The sequence below is a fragment of the Bos indicus genome, chromosome 18 (assembly GCF_029378745.1).
Source record: "Bos indicus isolate NIAB-ARS_2022 breed Sahiwal x Tharparkar chromosome 18, NIAB-ARS_B.indTharparkar_mat_pri_1.0, whole genome shotgun sequence".
In the NCBI taxonomy this organism is placed as follows: domain Eukaryota; kingdom Metazoa; phylum Chordata; class Mammalia; order Artiodactyla; family Bovidae; genus Bos; species Bos indicus.
The window spans coordinates 39,897,881-39,920,551 of record NC_091777.1 but is presented as its reverse complement, the minus strand read 5'-3'; the positions used below and the strand labels follow the sequence as shown (position 1 = coordinate 39,920,551).

Here is a 22,671-nt window from a genome sequence, read left to right as displayed (position 1 = left end):
CTCTAGAAATCCTCTGAACCATTTTCAAAAACTGCTGAAAACGAGTCAACTGATCAATATTAAGTGGAGCCAATATACTTCTTTGAGAAGATGTAATAAAAATATTGCTTACTTTCAGGTGTTTGAAGTTATTTTTTCATTGGGCTGCTTCATTAAAAATGTCTCCACTTCTGCTATGCATACTTAATAATTACTGTAGTAAATGTGAATATCTGGTTCAACAAATGCTCTCAACCTCAGACAACAACTAGTATAAAGACTAAAATGTGTAAGCTTTCCACCCTCCCCATGCAAAAGACTAGATCTTTAAGCCTTTAAATAAATAAATATTTAAATGTGTATTTTAATAAGATGCCATTGAACCATTTCATGTGTCTGGGCTTCATTTACTGTCTACAAAAGAACAAGGAGGTAAGGCCAGACATTTTAATAGATATATTTTCTGCTATGAGTGGAAAAAAAAAAAAACAACTTAAGAGAAACAAAGTAAATTTTATTTTAGGGAAATGCTTATGTCTTGCTCAGATACTGTCTTTGAATGTGGTACTCACCTTCTGTGGGTTCAGAACTTTAATGACCTGTGTGATGGTCCCCGTGTTAAATGCTGGGACGATGCTGCTGCTAGGAGACAGAAGCTGCAGCTGGAATGTCTGGTGGGGTGGGGGGGAGACAAAGGGCACTCTTCAGAAAATACGCTTAATACTATGTCAGAGATATCAACAAGTCAAGTCAGACACCCAGATGATGGTTCAATTAACCAATATACCTCCCACTAAATTCTATTTGTTTTCCAGATAATCAGCAATTCCCAGCATGCAGACTATCACTTCATATTTATAAAACACCATCGTTTCTAGCAACGAGCTACCTTCTCCTTTCTGATAGAAGCAACTTTAGCCAAGCACTTTTCAAAAGGTAAACAAATCTTGTTCTAGTAGCCTCACTGAATAGTAACTGATCAACTATGTAGGTAAAAAAACAAAAAACCTGGGTGCCTGTGGCTAAAAAAAAAACTATAAAGAAATGAAAAGGATTCTAAAAATAGTAAACCAGCACACTAGTCACCAACAACAAGCCTTCATGCCTCCGTGTATTTGGACAGTTGAGGTCAGAGACTTGAACTTTGTTTTCTAAAGCCTATATAATCTGGAATGTGTCAAGGGTCACTCCTACATGACGGAGGTGCAGGAAAGGCTGAAATGAGGCAGCTTGTTCACACAGATGTGAAACACCTCAGGGTCTCCACAATGAAACACCACAAGCACTAGCAGAAAAATTACGTGCAGAACTAGCCTATACAGTGAAAGACGTGAAAAAGCAAACATCATAATTTGTTGAGTGTTGGTAGATTTGTTTGTGTGTTTACAGGGAAGAGAGATAAAAGTGCTATGAGCAAGATAGGTAAGTCGTAGTTGGCACAGTAAAGTATATATGTCGATATATATATATATGTTGCTATTTTATAGACTAGGCTTATTTTTTTTAATTTCCTAAAGTTTAGTCTCCTAAAATATTGGAGAGGAGAATGAGAGAAAGAGAAAGAGAAAAAAAAAGAAGAGCGGGGGAGGAAGAAGGGAATGGAGAGAGAGAAAATCAAGAAGGGCAAAGGGGAAAGAAATGGTAGGAGGGAGGAAAGAAAGAAGGGAGGAAGGTCCACGGTATACCTACCCTGGGACTTATAAGTCTACTGTCAAGATAAATTACATAAACTAAAATATTTATTTGTTTACATTTAATTGATTAATGTTAGATGCCATCAACTGTAATCCACACCATTATTTTATACACCACTGAGAGAAAGGCTGCCAATGAAACTATGACAAGAGCATCAATTTCAAAATATACCCATACGGATTAAAACTATTTGCAGGGCAGGAATGGAGATACCAATGTAGAGAACAAATCTGTGGACACAGGGAGGCAAGAAGAGGGTGGGATGAACTGCGAGAGTAGCACAGACATATATACACCACCATATATAAAACAGACAGCTAGTGGCAAGCTGCTGAAGAGCACAGGGAGCTCTGCTTGGTGCTCTGTGATGACCTAGATGGGTGGAGTGCGGGGAGGGTGAGAGGGAAGCTAAAGACAGAGGGATATATGTATACTTATAGCCAATTCACATTGTTATACAGCAGAAACTAACACAACATTGTAAAGCAATTATACTCCAATTAAAAAATTAAAAAAAAAAAAGTACCTCAATTTCAGAACAAAAAGCAAAATCAGTTATTAGTAGAATCTATGAAATATACAATGTTTTGAAGTTCCAGATACATCATAATATGCAAATAGGCATTGTATAGTACAGCACCAAGAATAAGGCCATGCTTTAAAGCAGAGGTGGTATGCGTTAAAGCGGCAGCCTAAAGTAGTAAGTATAAAACCCTAATTTGTAGAAGCTAACACATGAAAAGTGCTTCAAACAAGACAGTACCTGGCACATAAAACTCATTTATTCCTCAAAGAAACCCTATGAAGTAGATATCATGATGACAGGCCCCCTTTGCAAAGAAAGAAACTGAGGCATAAAGATTAAGTAACCTGCTTAATGTCATACACAACTAGTATTGAAACCACTAACTCTACTGCTTCTAAAACATCTACACTTTTCTAACTCCTAAAAATGAAAATAAAGACAGATGCAAAGGCAGCAATAACCACAAATAAAAGTCTTCAATTTCCAAAATTGTGTTATCTGAATGTCATACCTCACAAGTCACTGAAAAGATTCGATTAGCCTAATCTATCCCAGGAGTTGGTAAAATATGGCCCATGGGCCAAGAACGAACCCACACCTGTTTTTGCAAGTGTTTTACTGGAACAGAGCCGTGCGCCTTTATGTATTATCGCAGTAATGGCACTTTGACAGCATATAGCCTAAAATACTTACTATCTCATCGTTTACAGATAAATCTTGCCCACTCCTCATTCTGAATTCTTTTTCAAAATTTTTCATAATTCAACGATGAACATAAACACTCCTTAAACTAAGAACTGGTATAAACAAAACTTCAATTTACAAAACCAAGCAGTCATTGCATCAATAGTTAGCTATATGTTAATGAAGGAGGATGTTTCTCTCACTTATACCATCAAGAGACAAAAACTTTAAATTCTGATCCAGTGACTAGAAGAGAATACATGAAGTCTCTCATCTTGATTGAACTTTAATTCCATGTTAGAATTTGTGTTTCTTAGGTCTTCACCACTATATTACAGAAGTCCAATCTATCCTCAATACTCAGAGCATTAATGAACCTCCTTGTAGAATTCTACTCTCTTACTACTTTTAGACTGTACTTCCTTTATCCTATAATACTAACTGTAAGAATATTTATGACTAAGCAAAAGTATTCATTAAAAATGACATGCTCCAATGGACCGTAATAGTTACATTACTGTTAGTTTGAGTTGAATCTGCAAATTTAATCTCTAGGCACTAAAATATATCCCTTACCAAACGCATAAAAAAATAATCAGCAATTTTTAATTCAAGGATAAAGGCCAAGAAGACAATTATAGTACCTTTGGTACTGCAGCCTGGAAAACAAAGTCCGTCATGTCCAGCTCTGTGCTGTTGGAGGCCTGTATCGTGATCACTGTGACACTGGGGTTGGTGTTTGACCGTTCAAAGGTGAATTCAATCTTCAAGCCATTCTTACTGTACGCTGTGATGGAGGGGATGCCTGGGAGAGCACAGGAAGATCAGTCGAGTTGCAGTCAGCCTAAGGCTTGCCAAATCACTACCTCCTTTCTTCAACAACTACTTCTCATAGGTCTAATGATGGTAACACCAGTAACGGTACCTGTAGCAATGTCATTGAAGAGAGGCTGTGATGAAAGCCCATCCAATAAGAAGGGGGGCTGGGATATCTGTGGGACTGAGGCAGGGGCAGGAGCAGCAGCTGGAGCACCTAAATGACACATCCCACAGTTAAGTCCATCTTAGCTGACAAATGCCACCAAGAGAACACATAAGAAAATTATCATGATCTCAAATTAAGGGAAGGAAGCCTTAAACAATTTGCAAAAAGCATGAACCATAAAAATAAAGAATTAAAAATTTCAAATACTTTAAAATGAGTAACTTCTGTTCACTAAAAAATACCACCAAAAAATGGACCAAAGGCAGAAGAAAGTGTATGCTACAAAATAACAAATGGATGAGTATCCAAAACTATAAATATCTTCTACAAGTCAATAAAGATAATCCAATTTAAAAGTGGTACGACAAATGTACAAGCAAAAAACAAGAAAAAAGAGAAATGCACAAGCAATTCTCAGACGAAACATGAATGAAAAGGGAATATTACGAAAAGAGATACTCAAATTTATGAGTAATGAGGGAAATGGAATTTAAAACCCCGATGAGGTGCTACTTCACATCCCCCCAGCATGGTGAATACTTTAATGTCTGATAACACCAGATACTGGTAAGACTATGGAGCAATGGGGAATTCTAATCTCTGCCACACGGTTGTGAACTGGAGAACAATTTGGCAGTAGCAGAGTTGAATACAGGCTTTCCTGGCGGATCAGCGGTAAAGAATCCTCCTGCAACGCAAGGGATGTGGGTTGGATCCCTGGGTCAGGGAGATGCCCCGGAGAAGGAAATGACAATTTACTTCAGTCTTCTTGCCTGAGAAATACTGTGGAAAGAGGAGCCTAGCAGGGCTACAGTCCATGGGGTCGCCAAAGAGTCAGACACTACTTGGCAACTAAACAACAACAGAGTTGAATACAAGTATACCCTTAAACTAAAGGTCCTCAACTGCAAAACTAACAAAATTTCAGGCTGGATAAGACTTTGCTGTGAGGGGCTGTCTTGTGCACTGTAGGATTCAGCACCACTGGCATCCTCTCAGTTCTGACAACCAAAAGTATCTTCAGACACTGCCAATCCCTGGTGGGCAAAATCTCCCCCAATTGAGATCCACTGCCTTTCTTAGGAATGCTTTAATTCTTGCATATTTACACATGGAGACATATACAAAAAATGTGCAGGGCAAGATAACTTCTAACAAGGAAATTCTAGAAACAAAATGTTCACTATCAAAATAATGGGTAAGTAAATTGTGGTACACTGACAAAATAAAATACTATTCACTGTCTGTTGTTTTTTAGTCATTAAGTCGTGTTCAGCTCTTTGCAACCCCATGGACTGTAGCCCACCAGGCTCCTCTGTCCATGGGATTTCCCAGGCAAGAATACTCGAGTGTGCTGCCATTTCCTTCACCAGGGGATCTTCCTGACCCACGGATTGAACCTGTGTCACCACATCTCCTGCAATGACAGATTCTTTACTGCCAAGCTACCATGAAAGCCCAAAATACTATACACATACAGCAATGAAAATGTGAATGCATTAGAAATACACTTAACATAGATTATTCACAAAGTCAATGCACAGCAAAAGAGCAAGGTACAAAAGTACACATTCGATTGGATACCAGTTCTAAAAAGCCAAAATACTACTACACACTCTAACATTCCAAAAATACACGGGAATGGTAAACACCAAAGCTAACACTACTTTAGGATAGATAGTAGTTACCTCTGGGATCAAGAGGGAATGAGAAAAGGAGGTAGTACACAGGGAATGTCAACAATCTTAGCAACATTTTATTTACCAAGCTAAGAAGATCAAGACAAGACTTATTTATTGAGTTTTACATATATTAAATATTGCAGAGTATTATGTTAACACACACACACACATCCTGGGAAAGGTGGTATAAAGTGGGGAAACCAAATCGTCAGTCTATCATTTTTATTTGATCCTTCCAAGTAAGAACAAGTTATGGAGGGCAAATGATAGGACATGACCATGAACTGACAGAAATCAAGATTCTAAGAAGAAGCATAAGAAAATTCACCAAAAGAAACAGAATGCATTTTATGCTTAAATTGGTGTCAAACTACTTATGAAATTAGCTGAAATTACACCATTTTAAAATTCATAAAATGAAATAAAGGTTGAATTAGCTTTAAAAAAAATACCCAAGTACACTAGGAAAAAAATAATCATATAGTAAAAATTAGCAAATAAGGTAGAAATACATATGACTAAGCAAAGCACAGAGACCTAAAACAAAGGAGGACACCACAGGATGTGCAGTCAGATTGCCAATGAAGAATATGAACAAATATTCAGATAGCTATCCTAGTTTTTATAAAACTAATCTAGGAATTTCCCCACAATTACCATTTCAAAACAATTTTAGAAACGTCTTTCCATGGAAAATCATAGGCTACCCAAGACACAGAGGCAACAAATGGGTCCCTGCTGCTGCTGCTGGTCCCTAGTCCTTCAAATTGTAGCTTTTTTCCCCTCCTATAATGGTACAGTAGGTAGTTCTGAAAAAACAACAGAAACTCAGTGCTCAAGTTTTTCTAAAAGCACATACTAAATTTATTTTCTAATTTATACTGATTTAAATGATGGTACATCAGGATTTGACTGTAATGATGGCTTAAAGAATCTAGAACTCAAAACTTTACTTAATATTGTAAAAAAAAATGGGGAATTGCATTTAAAACACATTATGTTCTACAGAGTGAAGTAAGTCAGAAAAACAAATATCCTACATTAACGCATATATATGGAATCTAGAAAAACGGTACTGATGAACCCACTTGCGGGGAAGGAATGGAGATGAAGATGTAGCGAATGGACTTGTGGACACAGAGTGGGAAGGAGAGGGTGGGACGAACGAAGAAAGTAGCATCAACATATGCACATTATCACACGTAAAATACATGCTGGTGGGAAGCTGCTGTGTAACACAGGGAGCCCAACTCTGTGCTCTGTGATGACCGAGAGGAGTGGGGTAGGGTGAGGGGAGGGAGGCACAGCAGGGAGGGGATGTGTGTGTAATTATGGCTGATTCATGTTGTTGTATGGCAGAAACCAACACAACACTGTAAAGCAATGTTCCTCTAATTAAAAAATAAATTAAAAAAGTAAAATACATTATGAATAAGGGGAAAAAAAGCTAGATTTCATTATTTTGCTTTTTCTTGTTAACACTAGAAAAAAAAGAAAGAACAAAAACAAAACATTAAGGCTCCAGAATAAATGTTAAAGGAGACAAAAGGAATGTGCAAAAAGGAAATTCACGTATAATACAAATATGGACAAATATAAAACATTCCCTAGATTGAAAACGTAAAAATTAATAAGATAAGAGGGTCAATCTTTCAACTGTGAGGGCTTTTTTATTTATGACTATACAGTGAAATTCACAGACATTGAGGAAAAAGTAAGTAACATTTAGTGCCTACTATGTGTTATGCACGCACGAAGTCACTATTCCTCACAAATACCCTATGATGATAAGAATCATTTTTATTTTAAACAGATTCAGAAAGAGTAAGCCTAACGTAACTGAGCCTAAGAATGTAAACCCAAAATAAATTTGGGCAAATTTATGTAATAACAATATTTACTGAGGCATCAGTTATGGTAAGAAAAATCTGGAAATAAGCAAAATACCCAATAGTAAGGAACTGAATAAATAATGGTTAAACTTATCAAATATTAGACAACCATTCAAAATTATAATTGTGAAGATTATACACTAACATGGAAACGCTAATATGTTAATAAGTAAAGCATATCATCTATACACTGTGTTCCGGTTTTTTGTTTGTTTGGCCTCGCCACACAGCCTGTGAGATCCTAGTTCCCTGACCAGGGATTGAACCTGGGCACCTAGCAGTGAAAGCACATGAGTCCTAACCACTGGACTGCCAGGAAGGTCCCCATACACTATGTTTCAAATGGGGTTGTTCTTGTTTTTCCATATATCCAAGACAGCTTTGGCATCCCGGGATTTAAAACTGACTGTGAATGGCCCTAAGCAATGACAAGCAATATTTTGAAATTTTGTTAAGACATAAATATAAACCATAAGTTCTGGGAGGCAGTTATGTTAGGAAAAAACCTGTAAGCCTGTGATAGCCAGTCTAGATAAGCATCCAACATCCTTAACCTACGGCCGTTTTCCACTCAAGGTCATGTATGCTGCAACTCTGCATTTCACTTTTAGAGAAGTCACTTAAGATAGAAATTATATGCTACAGTGATATTCTCTTGATCTCCTGTGTTTACAGTATCTCTGAACACACTAATTATAAATGTCTACTACATGTCAATAAAGATAAGATATCCCCAAATGAAAAGTTACGTTTGAATATTATAATCCTGGATAATTTTATCCTTCCATTGCTTTAACACGAAGGAGAAAGAAAGGGGAAGAGGGAAAGAGGAAAACAGGTTAACATCTTTCCACTCTCCACAAATGGCCACAGCTCCTAGAAACTAACCATGAGTAGAAAGAAACCTAGAAAAAGTAATGTATTTCTTGGGATGTGCTTCTTTTCTAGCCTGAGACTTTTCTTTCTGTCTTAAAGCACTGTGAGTAATTTACTCTCCAGAAACTAAAAATTAGACTTTGAGGAATCCCTATGAATTACCTCTAGAGTATTACTATGGCAACATAGGCCAGATGTTGTGAAGATTCTTGTTTTTTTTTCACTTACCCTCTCCCATCTTCAACTGTCTCATGTGCTAGACAGAAAGTCTACATTCAAGGCCCTTACCTGGCCAAGCATGAAATTAACTCTAGTCTGGCCTCACCTGTAAGGTTGATGTCTCCCAGCAAATCAAGAAGCTCTCCACCAGCAGAAGCTGGTTTGCTTGTAGGTGCAGTTGGAATAACAGGTGTTATGTCATTTCCTCCCAACAAATCCAATAAATCATTGGCCTAAACAAGGAAATAATATCTTATTCATTGTCACTGTCTAATCTGTTATCTAACACAAAGCCCTTTCAATACTTAAAAACAGGGAACAGAATTATCAATCAACCCAGGAACACTGAAGGGAATCACCTAAGAGATAGGGTCTAAGGAACCAAAAGATCATGAGGATAAGCAAGGGAAAAGCTACCTGGCTGGTGGGCTGTGGCCCTGAGGGCGGTGGCTTTGTCTCTAGAGGAGTTGGGTCTGTCTCTCCGTTTGTCTGTACAATCTCAGTAGGGCCATTTGTGGTCACTTTCTCCATGACAGGCATTCTCTCAAGCAGGGCAGACCTGGAAGAATCTGAAGTGGTTAAATTCTAGGCAGTTAACCTAGATTCCCTACCCAAAACAATCACTGTTAACTATACTCCAGCCAAATGTGGAGAGACAACTCCCCTCCCCATATCCCAACACATATACTAAAATAGAAGCTGGATTACAAGAATACGTGACCTACATTCCTGACTGGATTAAGGGCAGGCAGGAAACCTTGAACGGACAAACTGTCCATCTAAACCCCAAGAGCCTCAGAATTCTAAGTGACAGAGAAATTGGAATGAAAGAAAGATAAACAAGTACATATTAGCAGTTTCCAATCAAGAAGATACTGCACAACAGAAAGGGGAAAAAAGATACACACAATGGTAATAGTAAATGGTATCTCAATGAGATTCTCCTGAGATAAAACAACTCTCACTTCTTCACCAAGTAAAATGGAAATGAAGAAAACTTTCCTTACCAAGAGGAAGGGGAAAAGGGGACTAGAAGAACACGGTTCACTTATTTCTTTAGAGGCTAGGCATAACAGAAGACGAACAAAACACAAGTAGCCAAGCTGTGAGAACTGAACGGGGTTGTGATGTCCCACCAATAAAGCATGAGGTGGAGAAGGAAATGGCAACCCACTCCAGTATTCTTGCCTGGAGAATCCCATAGACAGAGGAGCCTGGCAGGCTACAGTCCATGGGGTCGCAAGAGTCGGACACGACTTAGTGCACTGTCTCACCCCAGAGATCCTGCCACATATACCACAAAAACCAAACATCCCCCAATGACCTTGGCCCCACTGTTCCAATCACTCCCAGGTGGGAATTCAGGCACATGTCCACAGAAGTCACAGACAACATACATACGGTTCTGTTATGTCCCATATATTACCCTTTCATGTCCCAAGGAAGACATTTTCTCTTAGAGATTTTCATTTAGTGTATCTTTAAAAAATCTTGTGTTAAACTTGCCTCCATCTTTTTCTTGGGTAAGGACAACCCAGAAATGGCCCTTTTGTGTCTGTGATGTTGCCATTCACAGCTTTCTTGATAGGCCTAGTACAATCTTGAGAACAGGGTTGCTGTATGCCGAGTGTCAGACGGTAGCTCTTAGCTTTGCCTATCTTAGGTAGTTATGCTGTGCATTTTTTACTGGTGTACCATGTTTGATTTGTCCCTAATACCTTTGAAGTTTTTCTGAGAAATGAATAATGCAACATGAACTTATTAAAATACATTTTAAGCCTTTTAAAAATAAATAAATAAATAAAGCATGAGGGATGAAACTCCTTTACGGGTTATCACAACAAAGTGTTTGGGATGCTAAGAGGCACATGCATTGTTTGGTTTCTTTTACTTACCTCATATGGTCATATTTCTTAAAAAGTGCATTGTATTCTACTGCCCTCTGCTGGAGTTCCACATCAATGCTGCTTCCATAGATGGAAACCACTTTCTTAATTCGGCTTTGGGATAAAATGACAAACAAATTCAAACATCCAAAAGAAAATTCATAAACAAGCAGAAAGAACAGTGTTTAAAACAGAGGTTTCTGGTTAAAATTTTGAAATGTTCATCTTTTCTTAATGTACATAATTTTTCAAAAACAAAAGACCTTTCCTTTATGGTCATCTAATAGATAGCTCAAGACCATCAGAGTTTATTCTAGTTCTAACGCTAGATTTTGTCTGTTGAATATCTTATACCCTAAAATTTGATAAACAGAAGTACCAATTATTAATTTGCTACAAAACAACAAATTTATAGTATTCATTCCCTTCTTGAATAACTTTACAGTAATAAGCTTTTATCAACAAAAGGGTCATAGCATCAGACTTTTATAAGCAAAGTGTCACTGCCTAACACCAAATTCTTATACTTCACAATTTAAATGGTAAAAAATACCATTCTTCATGAGGCTTTACATTATAAACAAAAGCAGCAGGTCTGAGAGAACCAAGTCTGTATTAAATATGATTGGCTGGGAAACCGACCCAAGAATTGAGTTCTATTCAAAACAGTGTTTTTTTTTTAAAAAAGCAAAATTTAAAGATTTAAACACCAAAATGATTTTCTTCCAATTCTGATATCTCAAAATTATAATAAACCAGAACCCTTACATGGGAAAATAACTCAGTACTTTAAAAAAGAAAATAGACATCAGATACCTGATTTTAAAAACATTAGTTTTTACCTTCAAATTAAGCAGTGGTGGGATGAAGGGATAACAGGGTACAAACTATACAGTAAGGATTAACCATGAAGTGATGACTGTTACTGAGGAGTAACAGATATAGGCAGTTGATTTTACTATTCTACTTTTGGCTTTGCTTGAAGTTTCCCAAAATAAAAGTTTTTTTAAAATTATAAAACGCGTTCACCCTACTTTTTCCCCATACTCACTTTACAGTACAGGTGAATCGAGTAGAAAGCTTCATAATGGCAGTGAGGGCATAACCTCGTGTCACAGAGGTGGACATATTAGATATTAGGACACTTTCTAAAATATCCAACACTTCATCCTCTGTTACCTGGGGAGAAAAAAATGGAAACATGACATTCTCACCTCTCTTCAGCCAGAAGGTAAGAGAAACAATGTAAGTCACTATGATGGGGTGGGGAGAGGGACCTAAAGGTAAGTTTCAAATCTCACAATGGCCCAGTAGGTTCCAACTGAAAAATGAGCAAGTTTTCCAATGAATCTATAATTCTACCACTGCTTCTTTAAAAGGTTTTCAAGGAATCGACTTCAACTCATTATAAACACTACTCTTAAAACCAAAAACACTGTCTTCCCTTTTCTTAACCAAGAGTGACAAAGGGTACCTGAATAGGCTCTTCCTCTTCACATTGGCCAGATACAAGAAGATCTCCATATTCACCTATACACCATGCAGCCACTTGCACCAAAGGTTGCTGTCAAAAGAGTCATTTGAAAAAGATTTTTATCCTTTAAAGGATTAATACAAATCATATAGGTCATCCAACCATAAAGGTCACAACTGAGGCACCTCTAAGAGTGACAGTAATAAGAACATATCAGAAAAATAACAGCAATTTTCCCCCTAAAGTAAAAGTACTTACCTGAGAATAATCACCAAGAATTGCTTTGTACAAGCGCTGGACAGTATAGGCATGCATCTCCACACTATTGGTTATTAACTGGATCAAGTTGGGAACTGCATCATCACGAACATAGCTTCCTGCCTAAAAGGAAATGCAGACAGTTACCCCAAGAAACACAGAGTAATGATAAGAAAAGTCAGCTAGTGCTGTTGTTGCTCAGAGGAGACGACTACAAAACACCCTCCAAGATAAAGTTGTTTCCAATTCTCATGTTCAGAAGCAGCTCAAATTTCAAAGTCTTATTTAAATGAATATTCTAAGTTCTAAGGTTTTATAAAAAGATAAAATCTTCTCTTTGTCCAAAGTAAAATTAAAATATAAATGTTTAGAATTTCAAGAAAAGCCTCTTTCTACTCAAAACAGAATGTCTACTAATGCAAAAATGTAAGAAACACATTCACTGGGAACTTAATTAGAACAACCTCTTCCTCCCCACAACTCCTCAACACAGGTGTTAAAAGCATACAAGTGAGGCAGTCCTAAGATGGCAGAGGAATAGGACGGGGAGACCACTTTCTCTCCCACAAATTCATTGAAAGAACATTTGAACACCAAGCAAATTCTACAAAACAACTTCTGAATGCTGGCAGAGGACATCAGGCACCCAGAAAGGCAGCCCATTGTCTTCGAAAGGAGGTAGGACAAAATATAAAAGATAAAAAGAGAGACAAAAGAGGTAGGGACGGAGATCCGTCCCAGGAAGGGAGTCTTAAAAAAGAGACAAGTTTCCAAATACCAGGAAATACTCTCTCTGGCGGGTCTGTGGCAAGCCTTAGAATCTCAGAGGGCAAAATAACCGGGAGGAAAAATAAATAAGTAATTAAAACCCACAGATTATGTGCCTAACAGCAACTCCCATCGGAGCAGCATCCCAGATTCTTGCATTCCCCACCAGCAAGCGGGGAAGGGACAGGGCAGAGCGGGCTGAATTGCTTAGGGTCAGGACCGGGCCTGAATGCCCTGAGGGCAATCTGAGGGAACTAGCTTGAGACAGCAACCCAGACTGTGGGATAGCTATCCCGGGAAAATCCCTAACCTAAGATACTGCCAAGGCCACTCACAGAACAAAAGACGGAGCAGAGTTAGCAGGCTGAGGACCCGCCCATCCCCCCGCAGGAGATAGGCAGGCGAGGGAAGCCAGAGCTGGAAGGGGGCAATCGCAGCCCCAGAGAGGCATCCTATACCAAACTGCAAGCAGACTTCCTTGCTAACCAAGACTTTTTGGGATTCTGGATGGTCAACATCCGCCGGGAGGGTCACAGCCAGAGATCAGCTTCCCAGAAGAGACACACGGCACACCTGAGAAGGCGCGCCCATTGTATACCCAGAAAACTGAGCAGCTGGGACTGGGGAGGCGTTAAGTCGCAGCCTTCAACTGGGGGTGACGTGCTCGCCAAGCACCTGTTCACCTGAGCTGCTTGAACCTGGGACGGACACAAAACACAGGTCCAACCAAGTCTGCGCCTTTGAGGAGTGCCCGAAAACCTGAACCTGAGTGGCTTAGACCTGGGGAGTGCAGACAACCCAGGGCCAGCATCAGACAGTTCCCAGCAGAGCAACCTAGATAGAGCCTGAACAGGGTAGACTGGGAAAGCAACATGCCGTGAGCGGGGACAAACCCAGTGTGGCTGAATCACTGTGAGCACACGTCAGTGATATTGGTTTGTACTGTTCCTCCCTCCCCACAACTTGACTGAACCAGTGAGCCTAAAAAAAGTGACCACCACCGCCCTCCTTGTGTCAGGGCGGAAATTAGACACTGAAGAGAACAGCAAACAGAAGAAGCTAAAATAAACAGAGGGAACCACTTTGGAAGTGACAGGTGCAACAGATTAAAACCCTGTAGTTAGCACTGACTACATTGGAAGGGGCCTACAGACCTTGAGAAGTACAAGCTGGACCAAGGAACTATCTGAAAATGAACTGACCCCACACTGTCCGCAACACCACCAGAGAAAGTCCTAGGTATATTTTTACTATTATCATTTTCTAAGTTAAAAAAATTTTTTTTTCATTTTTAAGTCCCCTATTACTCCTTTCATTTTCATTTTTATAACCTACTATTACCTTGCAAAAAAAAAAGACCATATTTTTAAAGCAAACTTCATATATATATATTTTATAATTTTTGTGACTTTGTTTTTTAACATTGTATTTTTGAGAATCTAACCTCTACTCTGTATTTTTAATCTTTGCTTTTTAGTACTTGTTATCACCTTTGTGCCTTTAAGAACCAAATCTTCAGTACCCATTTTTACTTGGGAGTGAGATTACTGGCTTGACTGCTCTCTCCTGCTTTGGACTCTCCTTTATCTCCACCAGGTCGCCTCTATCTCCGCCCTCCCCCTTTTCGTCTCTACCCAACTCTGTGAATCTTTTTGTGTGTTCAGGGCTGTGAAGAACATTTAGGGAACTGATTGCTGGCTGTATCTGTCTCTCTCCTTTTGATTCTCCTCTTTATCCTCCTGGCCACCTCTGTCTCCTTCCTCCCTCTTCTCTTCTCTGTATAACTCCGTGAACATCTCTGAGCGGTCCAGACTGTGGAACGCACATAAGGAAGTGATTACTGGCTAGCTTGCTCTCTCCCCTTTTGATTCCCCCTCTTCTCCTCCTGGTCACCTCTAGCTCCCTCCTCCCTCTTTTCTTCTCCATGTAACTGTGTACTTCTCTGGGCATCCCTCACTGTGGAGAAACTTTTCATCATTAACCTAGATGTTTTATCATCAGTGCTCTATAGATGGAGAAGTCTCAAGGCTACTGTAAAAATAATACTAAAAACCAGAGGCAGGAGGCTTAAGTCCAAATCCTGAGAACACCAGAGAACTCCTGAATCCAGGGAACATTAATCCATAGGATTAGTAACATTAATTAATAACATAACATTAATCCATACCTACACTGAAACCAAGTACCACCCAAGGGCCAACAAGTTCCAGAGCAAGACATACCACGCAAATTCTCCAGCAACACAAGAACATAGTCCTGAGCTTCAATATACAGGCTGCCCAAAGTCACAGCAAACCCACTGACATCTCAAAACTCATTACTGGACACTTCACTGCACTCCAGAGAGAAGAAATCCAGCTCCACCCGCCAGAACACCGACACAAGCTCCCCTAACCAGGAAACCTTGACAAGCCACCCGTCCAACCCCACCCACAGCGAGAAACCTCCACGATAAAGAGGAACCACAAACTGCCAGAATACAGAAAGGCCACCCCAAACACAGCAATATAAACAAGATGAAAAGGCAGAGAAATACCCAGCAGGTAAAGGAACAGGATAAATGCCCACCAAACCAAACCAAAGAGGAAGAGATAGGGAATCTACCTGATAAAGAATTCCGAATGATAGTGAAAATGATTCAAAACCTTGAAAACAAATTGGAGTTACAGATAAATAGCCTGGAGACAAGGATCAAGAAGATGCAAGAAAGGTTTAACAAGGACCTAGAAGAAATAAAAAAGAGTCAATATATAATGAATAATGCAATAAATGAGATCAAAAACAGTCTGGAGGGAACCAACAGTAGAATAATGGAGGCAGAAGATAATATAAGTGAGGTAGAAGATAGAGTGGTAGAAATAAATGAAACAAACAGAGTTAAAAAGAAAAAAAAAAAAATTAAAAGAAATGAGGACAACCTCAGAGACCTCTGGGACGATGTTCAACGCCCCAACATTCGAATCATCGGAGTCCCAGAAGAAGACAAAAAGAAAGACCATGAGAAAATACTTGAGGAGATAATAGTTGAAAACTTCCCTAAAATGGGGAAAGAAACAATCACCCAAGTCCAAGAAACCCAGAGAGTCACAAACAGGATAAACCCAAGGCAAAACACCCCAAGACACATATTAATCAAATTAACAAAGGTCAAACACAAAGAACAAATATTAAAAGCAGCAAGGGAAAAACAACAAATAACACACAAGGGGATTCCCATAAGGATAACAACTGATCTTTCAATAGAAACTCTTCAGGCCAGAAGGGAATGGCAGGACATACTTAAAGTGATGAAAGAAAATAACCTACAGCCCAGATTACTGTACCCACCAAGGATCTCATTCAAATATGAAGGAGAAATCAAAAGCTTTACAGACAGGCAAAAGCTGAGAGAATTCAACACCACCAAACCAGCTCTCCAACAAATGCTAAAGGATCTTCTCTAGACAGGAAACACAGAAAGGGTGTATAAACTCAACCCAAAACAATAAAGTAAATGGCAACAGGATCATACTTATCAATAATTACCTTAAATGTAAATGGGTTGAATGCCCCAACCAAAAGACAAAGACTGGCTGAATGGATACAAAAACAAGACCCCTATATATGTTGTCTACAAGACACCGACCTCGAAACAAGAGACACATACAGACTGAGAGTGAAGGGTTGGAAAAAGATATTCCATGCAAATAGAGACCAAAAGAAAGCAGGAGTAGCAATACTCATATCAGATAAAATAGACTTTAAAACAAAGCCTGTGAAAAGAGACAAAGATGGATACTACATAATGATCAAAGGATCAATCTAAGAAGATATAACAATTATAAATATATATGCACCCAAACTAACATAGGAGCACCGCAACACGTAAGACAAATGCTAACAAGTATGAAAGGGGAAATTAACAATAACACAATAATAGTGGGAGACTTTAATACCCATTCACACCTATGGGTAGATCAACTAAATAGAAAATTAACAAGGAAACACAAATTTTAAATGATACAATAGACCAGTTAGACCTAATTGATATCTATAGGACATTTCACCCACAAAAAATGAATTTTACCTTTTCCTCAAGTGCACATGGAACCTTCTCCAGGATAGATCACATACTAAGCCATAAATCTAGCCTTGGTAAATTCAAAAAAGTGAAATCATTCCAAGCATCTTTTCTGACCACAATGCAGTAAGATTAGATCTCAAATACAGGAGAAAAACTATTAAAAATGCCAACATATGGAGGCTGAACAACATGCTACTGAGTAACCAACAAATCACAGAAGAAATAAAAAAAAAAGAAACTTAAAATATGCATAGAAACGAGTGAAAATGAATATACAACAACCCAAAACCTATGGGACACTGTAAAAGCAGTGCTAAGGGGAAGGTTCATAGCAATACAGGCTTACCTCAAGAAACAAGAAAAAAGTCAAATAAATAACCTAACTCTACACCTAAAGCAACTAGAAAAGGAAGAAATTAAGAACCCCAGGGTTAGTAGTAGGAAAGAAATCTTAAAAATTAGGGCAGAAATAAATGCAAAAGAAACAAAAGAGACCACAGCAAAAACCAACAAAGCCAAAAGCTGGTTCTTTGAGAAGATAAATAAAATTGACAAACCATTAGCCAGACTCATCAAGAAACAAAGGGAGAATAATCAAAACAATAAAATTAGAAATGAAAATGCAGGGATCACAACAGACAACACAGAAATACAAAGGATCATAAGAGACTACTATCAGCAACCATATGCCAATAAAATGGACAACTTGGAAAAAATGGACAAATTCTTAGAAAAGTACAACTTTCCAAAACTGAACTGGGAAGAAATACAAAATCTTAACAGACCCATCACAAGCACGGAAATTGAAACTGTAATCAGAAATCTTCCAACAAATAAAAGCCCAGGACCAGATGGCTTCACAGCTGAATTCTACCAAAAATTTAGAGAACAGCTAACACCTATCCTACTCAAACTCTTCCAGAAAATTGCAGAAGAAGGTAAACTTCCAAACTCATTCTATGAGGCCACCATCACCCTAATACCAAAACTTGACAAAGATGCCACAAAAAAAGAAAACTACAGGCCAATATCACTGATGAACATAGATGCAAAAATCCTTAACAAAACTCTAGCAATCAGAATCCAACAACATATTAAAAAAATCATACATCATGACCAACTGGAATTTATCCCAGGGATGCAAGGATTCTTCAATATCCACAAATCAATCAATGTAATACACCACATTAACAAACTGAAAAATAAAAGCCATATGATTATCTCAATAGATGCAGAGAAAGTCTTTGACAAAATTCAACATCCATTTATGATAAAAACCCTCCAGAGAGCAGGAATAGAAGGAACATACCTCAACTTAATAAAAGCTATATATGACAAACCCACAGCAAACATTATTCTCAATGGTGAAAAATTGAAAGCACTTCCCCTAAAGTCAGGAACAAGACAAGGGTGCCCACTCTCACTAATACTATTCAACATAGTTTTGGAAGTTTTGGTCACAGCAATCAGAGCAGAAAAAGAAACAAAAGGAATCCAGATTGGAAAAGTAGAAGTAAAACTCTCACTGTTTGCAGATCACAAAATCCTCTACAGAGAAAACCCTAAAGACTCCACCAGAAAATTACTAGAGCTAATCAATGAATATAGTAAAGCTGCAGGATATAAAATCAACACACAGAAATCCTCTGCATTCCTATACACTAACAATGAGAAAACAGGAAGAGAAATTAAGGAAACAATTCCATTCACCATTGCAACGAAAAAAATAAAATACTTAGGAATATATCTACCTAAAGAAACAAAAGATCTATATAAAGAAAACTATAAAACACTGATGAAAGAAATCAAAGAGGGCACAAATAGATAAATATACCATGTTCATGGATCGGAAGAATCAATATAGTGAAAATGAGTATACTACTGAAAGCAATCTATAGATTCAATGCAATCCCTATCAAGCTACCAACGGTACTTTTCACAGAACTAGAACAAATAATTTCACAATTTGTATGGAAATACAAAAAATCTCAAATAGCCAAAGCAATCTTGAGAAAGAAGAATGGAACAGGAGGAATCAACCTGCCTGACTTCAGGCTCGACTACATAGCCACAGTCATCAAGACAGTATGGTACTGGCACAAAGACAGAAATATAGATCAATGGAACAAAATAGAAAGTCCAGAGATAAATCTATGCACCTATGGACACCTTATCTTTGACAAAGGAGGCAAGAATATACAATGGAGAAAAGACAATCTCTTTAACAAGTGGTGCTGGGAAAACTGGTCAACCACGTGTAAAAGAATGAAACTAGAACACTTTCTAACACCATACACAAAAATAAACTCAAAATGGATTAAAGATCTAAACGTAAGACCATAAACCATAAAACTCTAGAGGAAATCATACGCAAAACACTCTCTGACATAAACCACAGGAGGATCCTCTATGACCCAACCTCCCAGAATATTGGAAATAAAAGTAAAAATAAACAAATGGGACCTAATTAAAATTAAAAGCTTCTGCACAACAAAGGAAACTATAGGCAAGGTGAAAAGACAGCCTTCAGAATGGGAGAAAATAATAGCAAACGAAGCAACGGACAAAGAATTAATCTCAAAAATATACAAGCAACTCCTGAAGCTCAATTCCAGAAAAATAAATGACCCAATCAAAAAGTGGGCCAAAGAACTAAACAGACAGTTCTCCAAAGAAGACATACAGATGGCTAACAAACATATGAAGAGATGCTCAACATCACTCATTATCAGAAAAATGCAAATCAAAACCACAATGAGGTACCATTTCACGCAAGTCAGAATGGCTGCGATCCAAAAGTCTACAAGCAATGAATGCTGGAGAGGGTGTGGAGAAAAGGGAACCCTCTTACACTGTTGGTGGGGATGCAAACTAATACAGCCACTATGGAGAACAGTGTGGAGATTCCTTAAAAAACTGGAAATAAAACTGCCATATGACCCAGCAATCCCACTGCTGGGCATACACACCAAGGAAACCAGAATTGAAAGAGACACGTGTACCCCAATATTCATTGCAGCACTGTTTATACTAGCCAGGACATGGAAGCAACCTAGATGTCCATCAGCAGATGAATGGATAAGAGCGCTGTGGTACATACACACAATGGAATATTACTCAGCCATTAAAAAGAATCCAGTTGAATCAGTTCTAATGAGGTGGATGAAACTGGAGCCTATTGTAACAGAGTGAAGTAAGCCAGAAAGAAAAATACCAATACAGTATACTAATGCATATATATGGAATTTAGAAAGATGGTAACGATAAGCCTGTATGCAAGACAGCAAAAGAGACACAAATGTACAGAACAGTCTTTTGGACTCTGTGGGAGAGGGCGAGGGTGGGATGTTTTGGGAGAATGGCATTGAAACATGTATATTATCACATGTGAAACGGATCACCAGTCCAGGTTCGATGCATGACACAGGGTGCTCGGGGCTGGTGTACTGGGATGACCCAGAGGGATGGGATGGGGAGGAAGGTGGGTTCAGGATGGGCAACACATGTACACCTGTGGCGGATTCATGTCAATGTATGGCAAAACCAATGCAATATTGTAAAGGTAAATAAATACATAAATAAAACTGAGATTTAAAAATAAATAAATAAATAAAAGCATACAAGCCAGCTATGGTAGTCACACTGCTCTGGGATATGGAGAAAGAGCTGTGTATGAACAGTTGCAAAAGGCTTAATAAGTAAGATAAAACTGAAATAAACAGTAAGTTTCTAAAAATCCGAATTTCTTTAAAACGTAACAGTCCTTCAAAAACTAGAGTTTATAAATATAGAACCAATACCTAGCCCCAGCAATGGGAAGTGTTTTGTATTTCATTATCCACACTTCAAAAAAAAAAACAACGATCTCTTTATTGTCCTGTTGACAAATGAAATCTGAGATTTACCACCATGGAGACAAAGTAAAGCTATTTAACCTATGAGGAAACTAAATTTTGGTCTCACAAGAGCATTATGATAAACAAGATGCACAGGGCATACAAACTGTGGAAGCTGTGCCCACCTTGGTCAATCTCCCATTATTGGATAGAAGAGTGGATCTGATTTATAGGACCAAGACCTGGCCTACACACCTGTACTTTGAAGAGGAAACAGAAAAAGACAAAGAAACAAAATCCCAGATTGGTAGGATACTCACTCCTGTTAAGAAACACAAAGATGGAGGGAGAAGTTTGGGGAAACTGGCAGAAAGGAAAGGTAAGACACTAAAAAGCAGGTAATCAGTGGTATGACTTGGACACATATATTGTTCCCTAATGGGAAAAAGCAGAATGTTTTTAAGAGAAAGCTTCAACATGATCTAATTGACATTTACAGACTATGTCATTCAACAACAGCATAAACATTCTTCTCAAGCTCACATGGAGCATTCATCAAGACAGATCACATTCTGGGCCATTAAGAATGTCTTAAATTTAAAAGAACAGAAATCATACAAAATTTAACTAGAAATTAGCAATACAAAGATAGCTGAAAAGTCCCCAAATATGTGGAGATTAAACAACACACTACTAAATAACACAAAGGTCAAATAAAACATCAGGAACAGAAAACTATAGACCAGTATCTCATGAACACAGGTGCAAATAAATATCCTTAAAATTTTAGCAAATCAAATCTAATGTATTAAAGAAAACTATACACCACAACCATGTCGTATTTATTCCAGATATGGAAGGCTGATTCAACATTAAAAATTCAATTAATGCAAGCCAACTAAACTTCAATTAAATAAATTATTTTTTTAAATCAATTAATGTAACCTAGCACATCAACAGGCTAAAGAAGAAAAGGCATATAACTGTATAATAAGAGAATCTAAACTCATTGGAAAAACGAAAAGTTGGAGCATTTTCTTAAAGAAAGGTTTTGACTTTCCTGGTGGCCCAGTGGTTAAGACTCTGTGAATCCACTGCAGAGAGCACGGGTTCGATCCCTGGTCTGGGAACTAAGATCCAGCATGCTACACAGTACAGCCAAAACAAAACTAAACAAAGCTTCCCAATGATTTCCCATCATATCAAAATAAAATCCTAACTCCTGTGAGGCCTTACAGAATCTAGCCCCTGCCTCAAACCATTCTCTGCCTCTCTCAGTCTACTGGCTGCACGGGCCTTCTTGATGCTCTCCAAACACATCAAGCTTGTTACTTACCCTCAGGCTTTGCAACACCAACTGTTCCCTCTGGTTTGTACACTCATCCCCCAAATCTTTGTACAGCTCACCACTTTACCAAGTTCTCTACTCAAATGTTACCTCTTCTGAGTGACCTGCCCTGACTATTCTACCCAAGAACCTGGCCCACTGCCCCATATCCCATTCTCCTCTGTCATCACTATAGTACCTCATGCTGCTCTACTATTTTTCACAGCATTCCCCCCTGCCTGACAGGAGCATCCCTCTTTCCCCATGAATTTCCCATCTCCCCCACTAAAACATAAGCTGCATAAGAATAAGAGCTTTGTCTGTCTCATTAACTGACACATCCAGCACTTAGTACACACTTACCTAAAAAAACTACTTACCGTTGTCAGAACGCGCATAATTGTGTCTATATGCCACCGTTTGGAAGGTGCATACCTGAGAAAACAATGGCACAGATGAAAAAACTGGAACCTGTAAATTAAGTTCTGCTCAGTGACTTTCATGGAGAAGGAAATGGCAAC

The 22,671-nt window shown here is 38.4% G+C and overlaps 1 protein-coding gene across 7 annotated transcripts in view; it reads right to left on the bottom strand.

The window, feature by feature from the left end:
- Positions 1-22,671, bottom strand: part of AP1G1 (adaptor related protein complex 1 subunit gamma 1) — a 102,369-nt gene that overhangs the window by 5,038 nt on the left and 74,660 nt on the right. For all 7 annotated transcript variants that reach the window (XM_070770860.1, XM_070770862.1, XM_070770861.1 and 4 more), the window contains 10 exons: positions 22,531-22,585; positions 12,157-12,279; positions 11,899-11,988; positions 11,476-11,603; positions 10,434-10,538; positions 8,956-9,097; positions 8,645-8,771; positions 3,810-3,917; positions 3,529-3,689; positions 552-650 (listed from right to left, as the gene is read on the bottom strand). In XM_070770860.1, the coding sequence (XP_070626961.1) occupies positions 552-650; positions 3,529-3,689; positions 3,810-3,917; positions 8,645-8,771; positions 8,956-9,097; positions 10,434-10,538; positions 11,476-11,603; positions 11,899-11,988; positions 12,157-12,279; positions 22,531-22,585 (1,138 nt within the window). The remainder of the gene's footprint in view (positions 1-551; positions 651-3,528; positions 3,690-3,809; positions 3,918-8,644; positions 8,772-8,955; positions 9,098-10,433; positions 10,539-11,475; positions 11,604-11,898; positions 11,989-12,156; positions 12,280-22,530; positions 22,586-22,671) is intronic.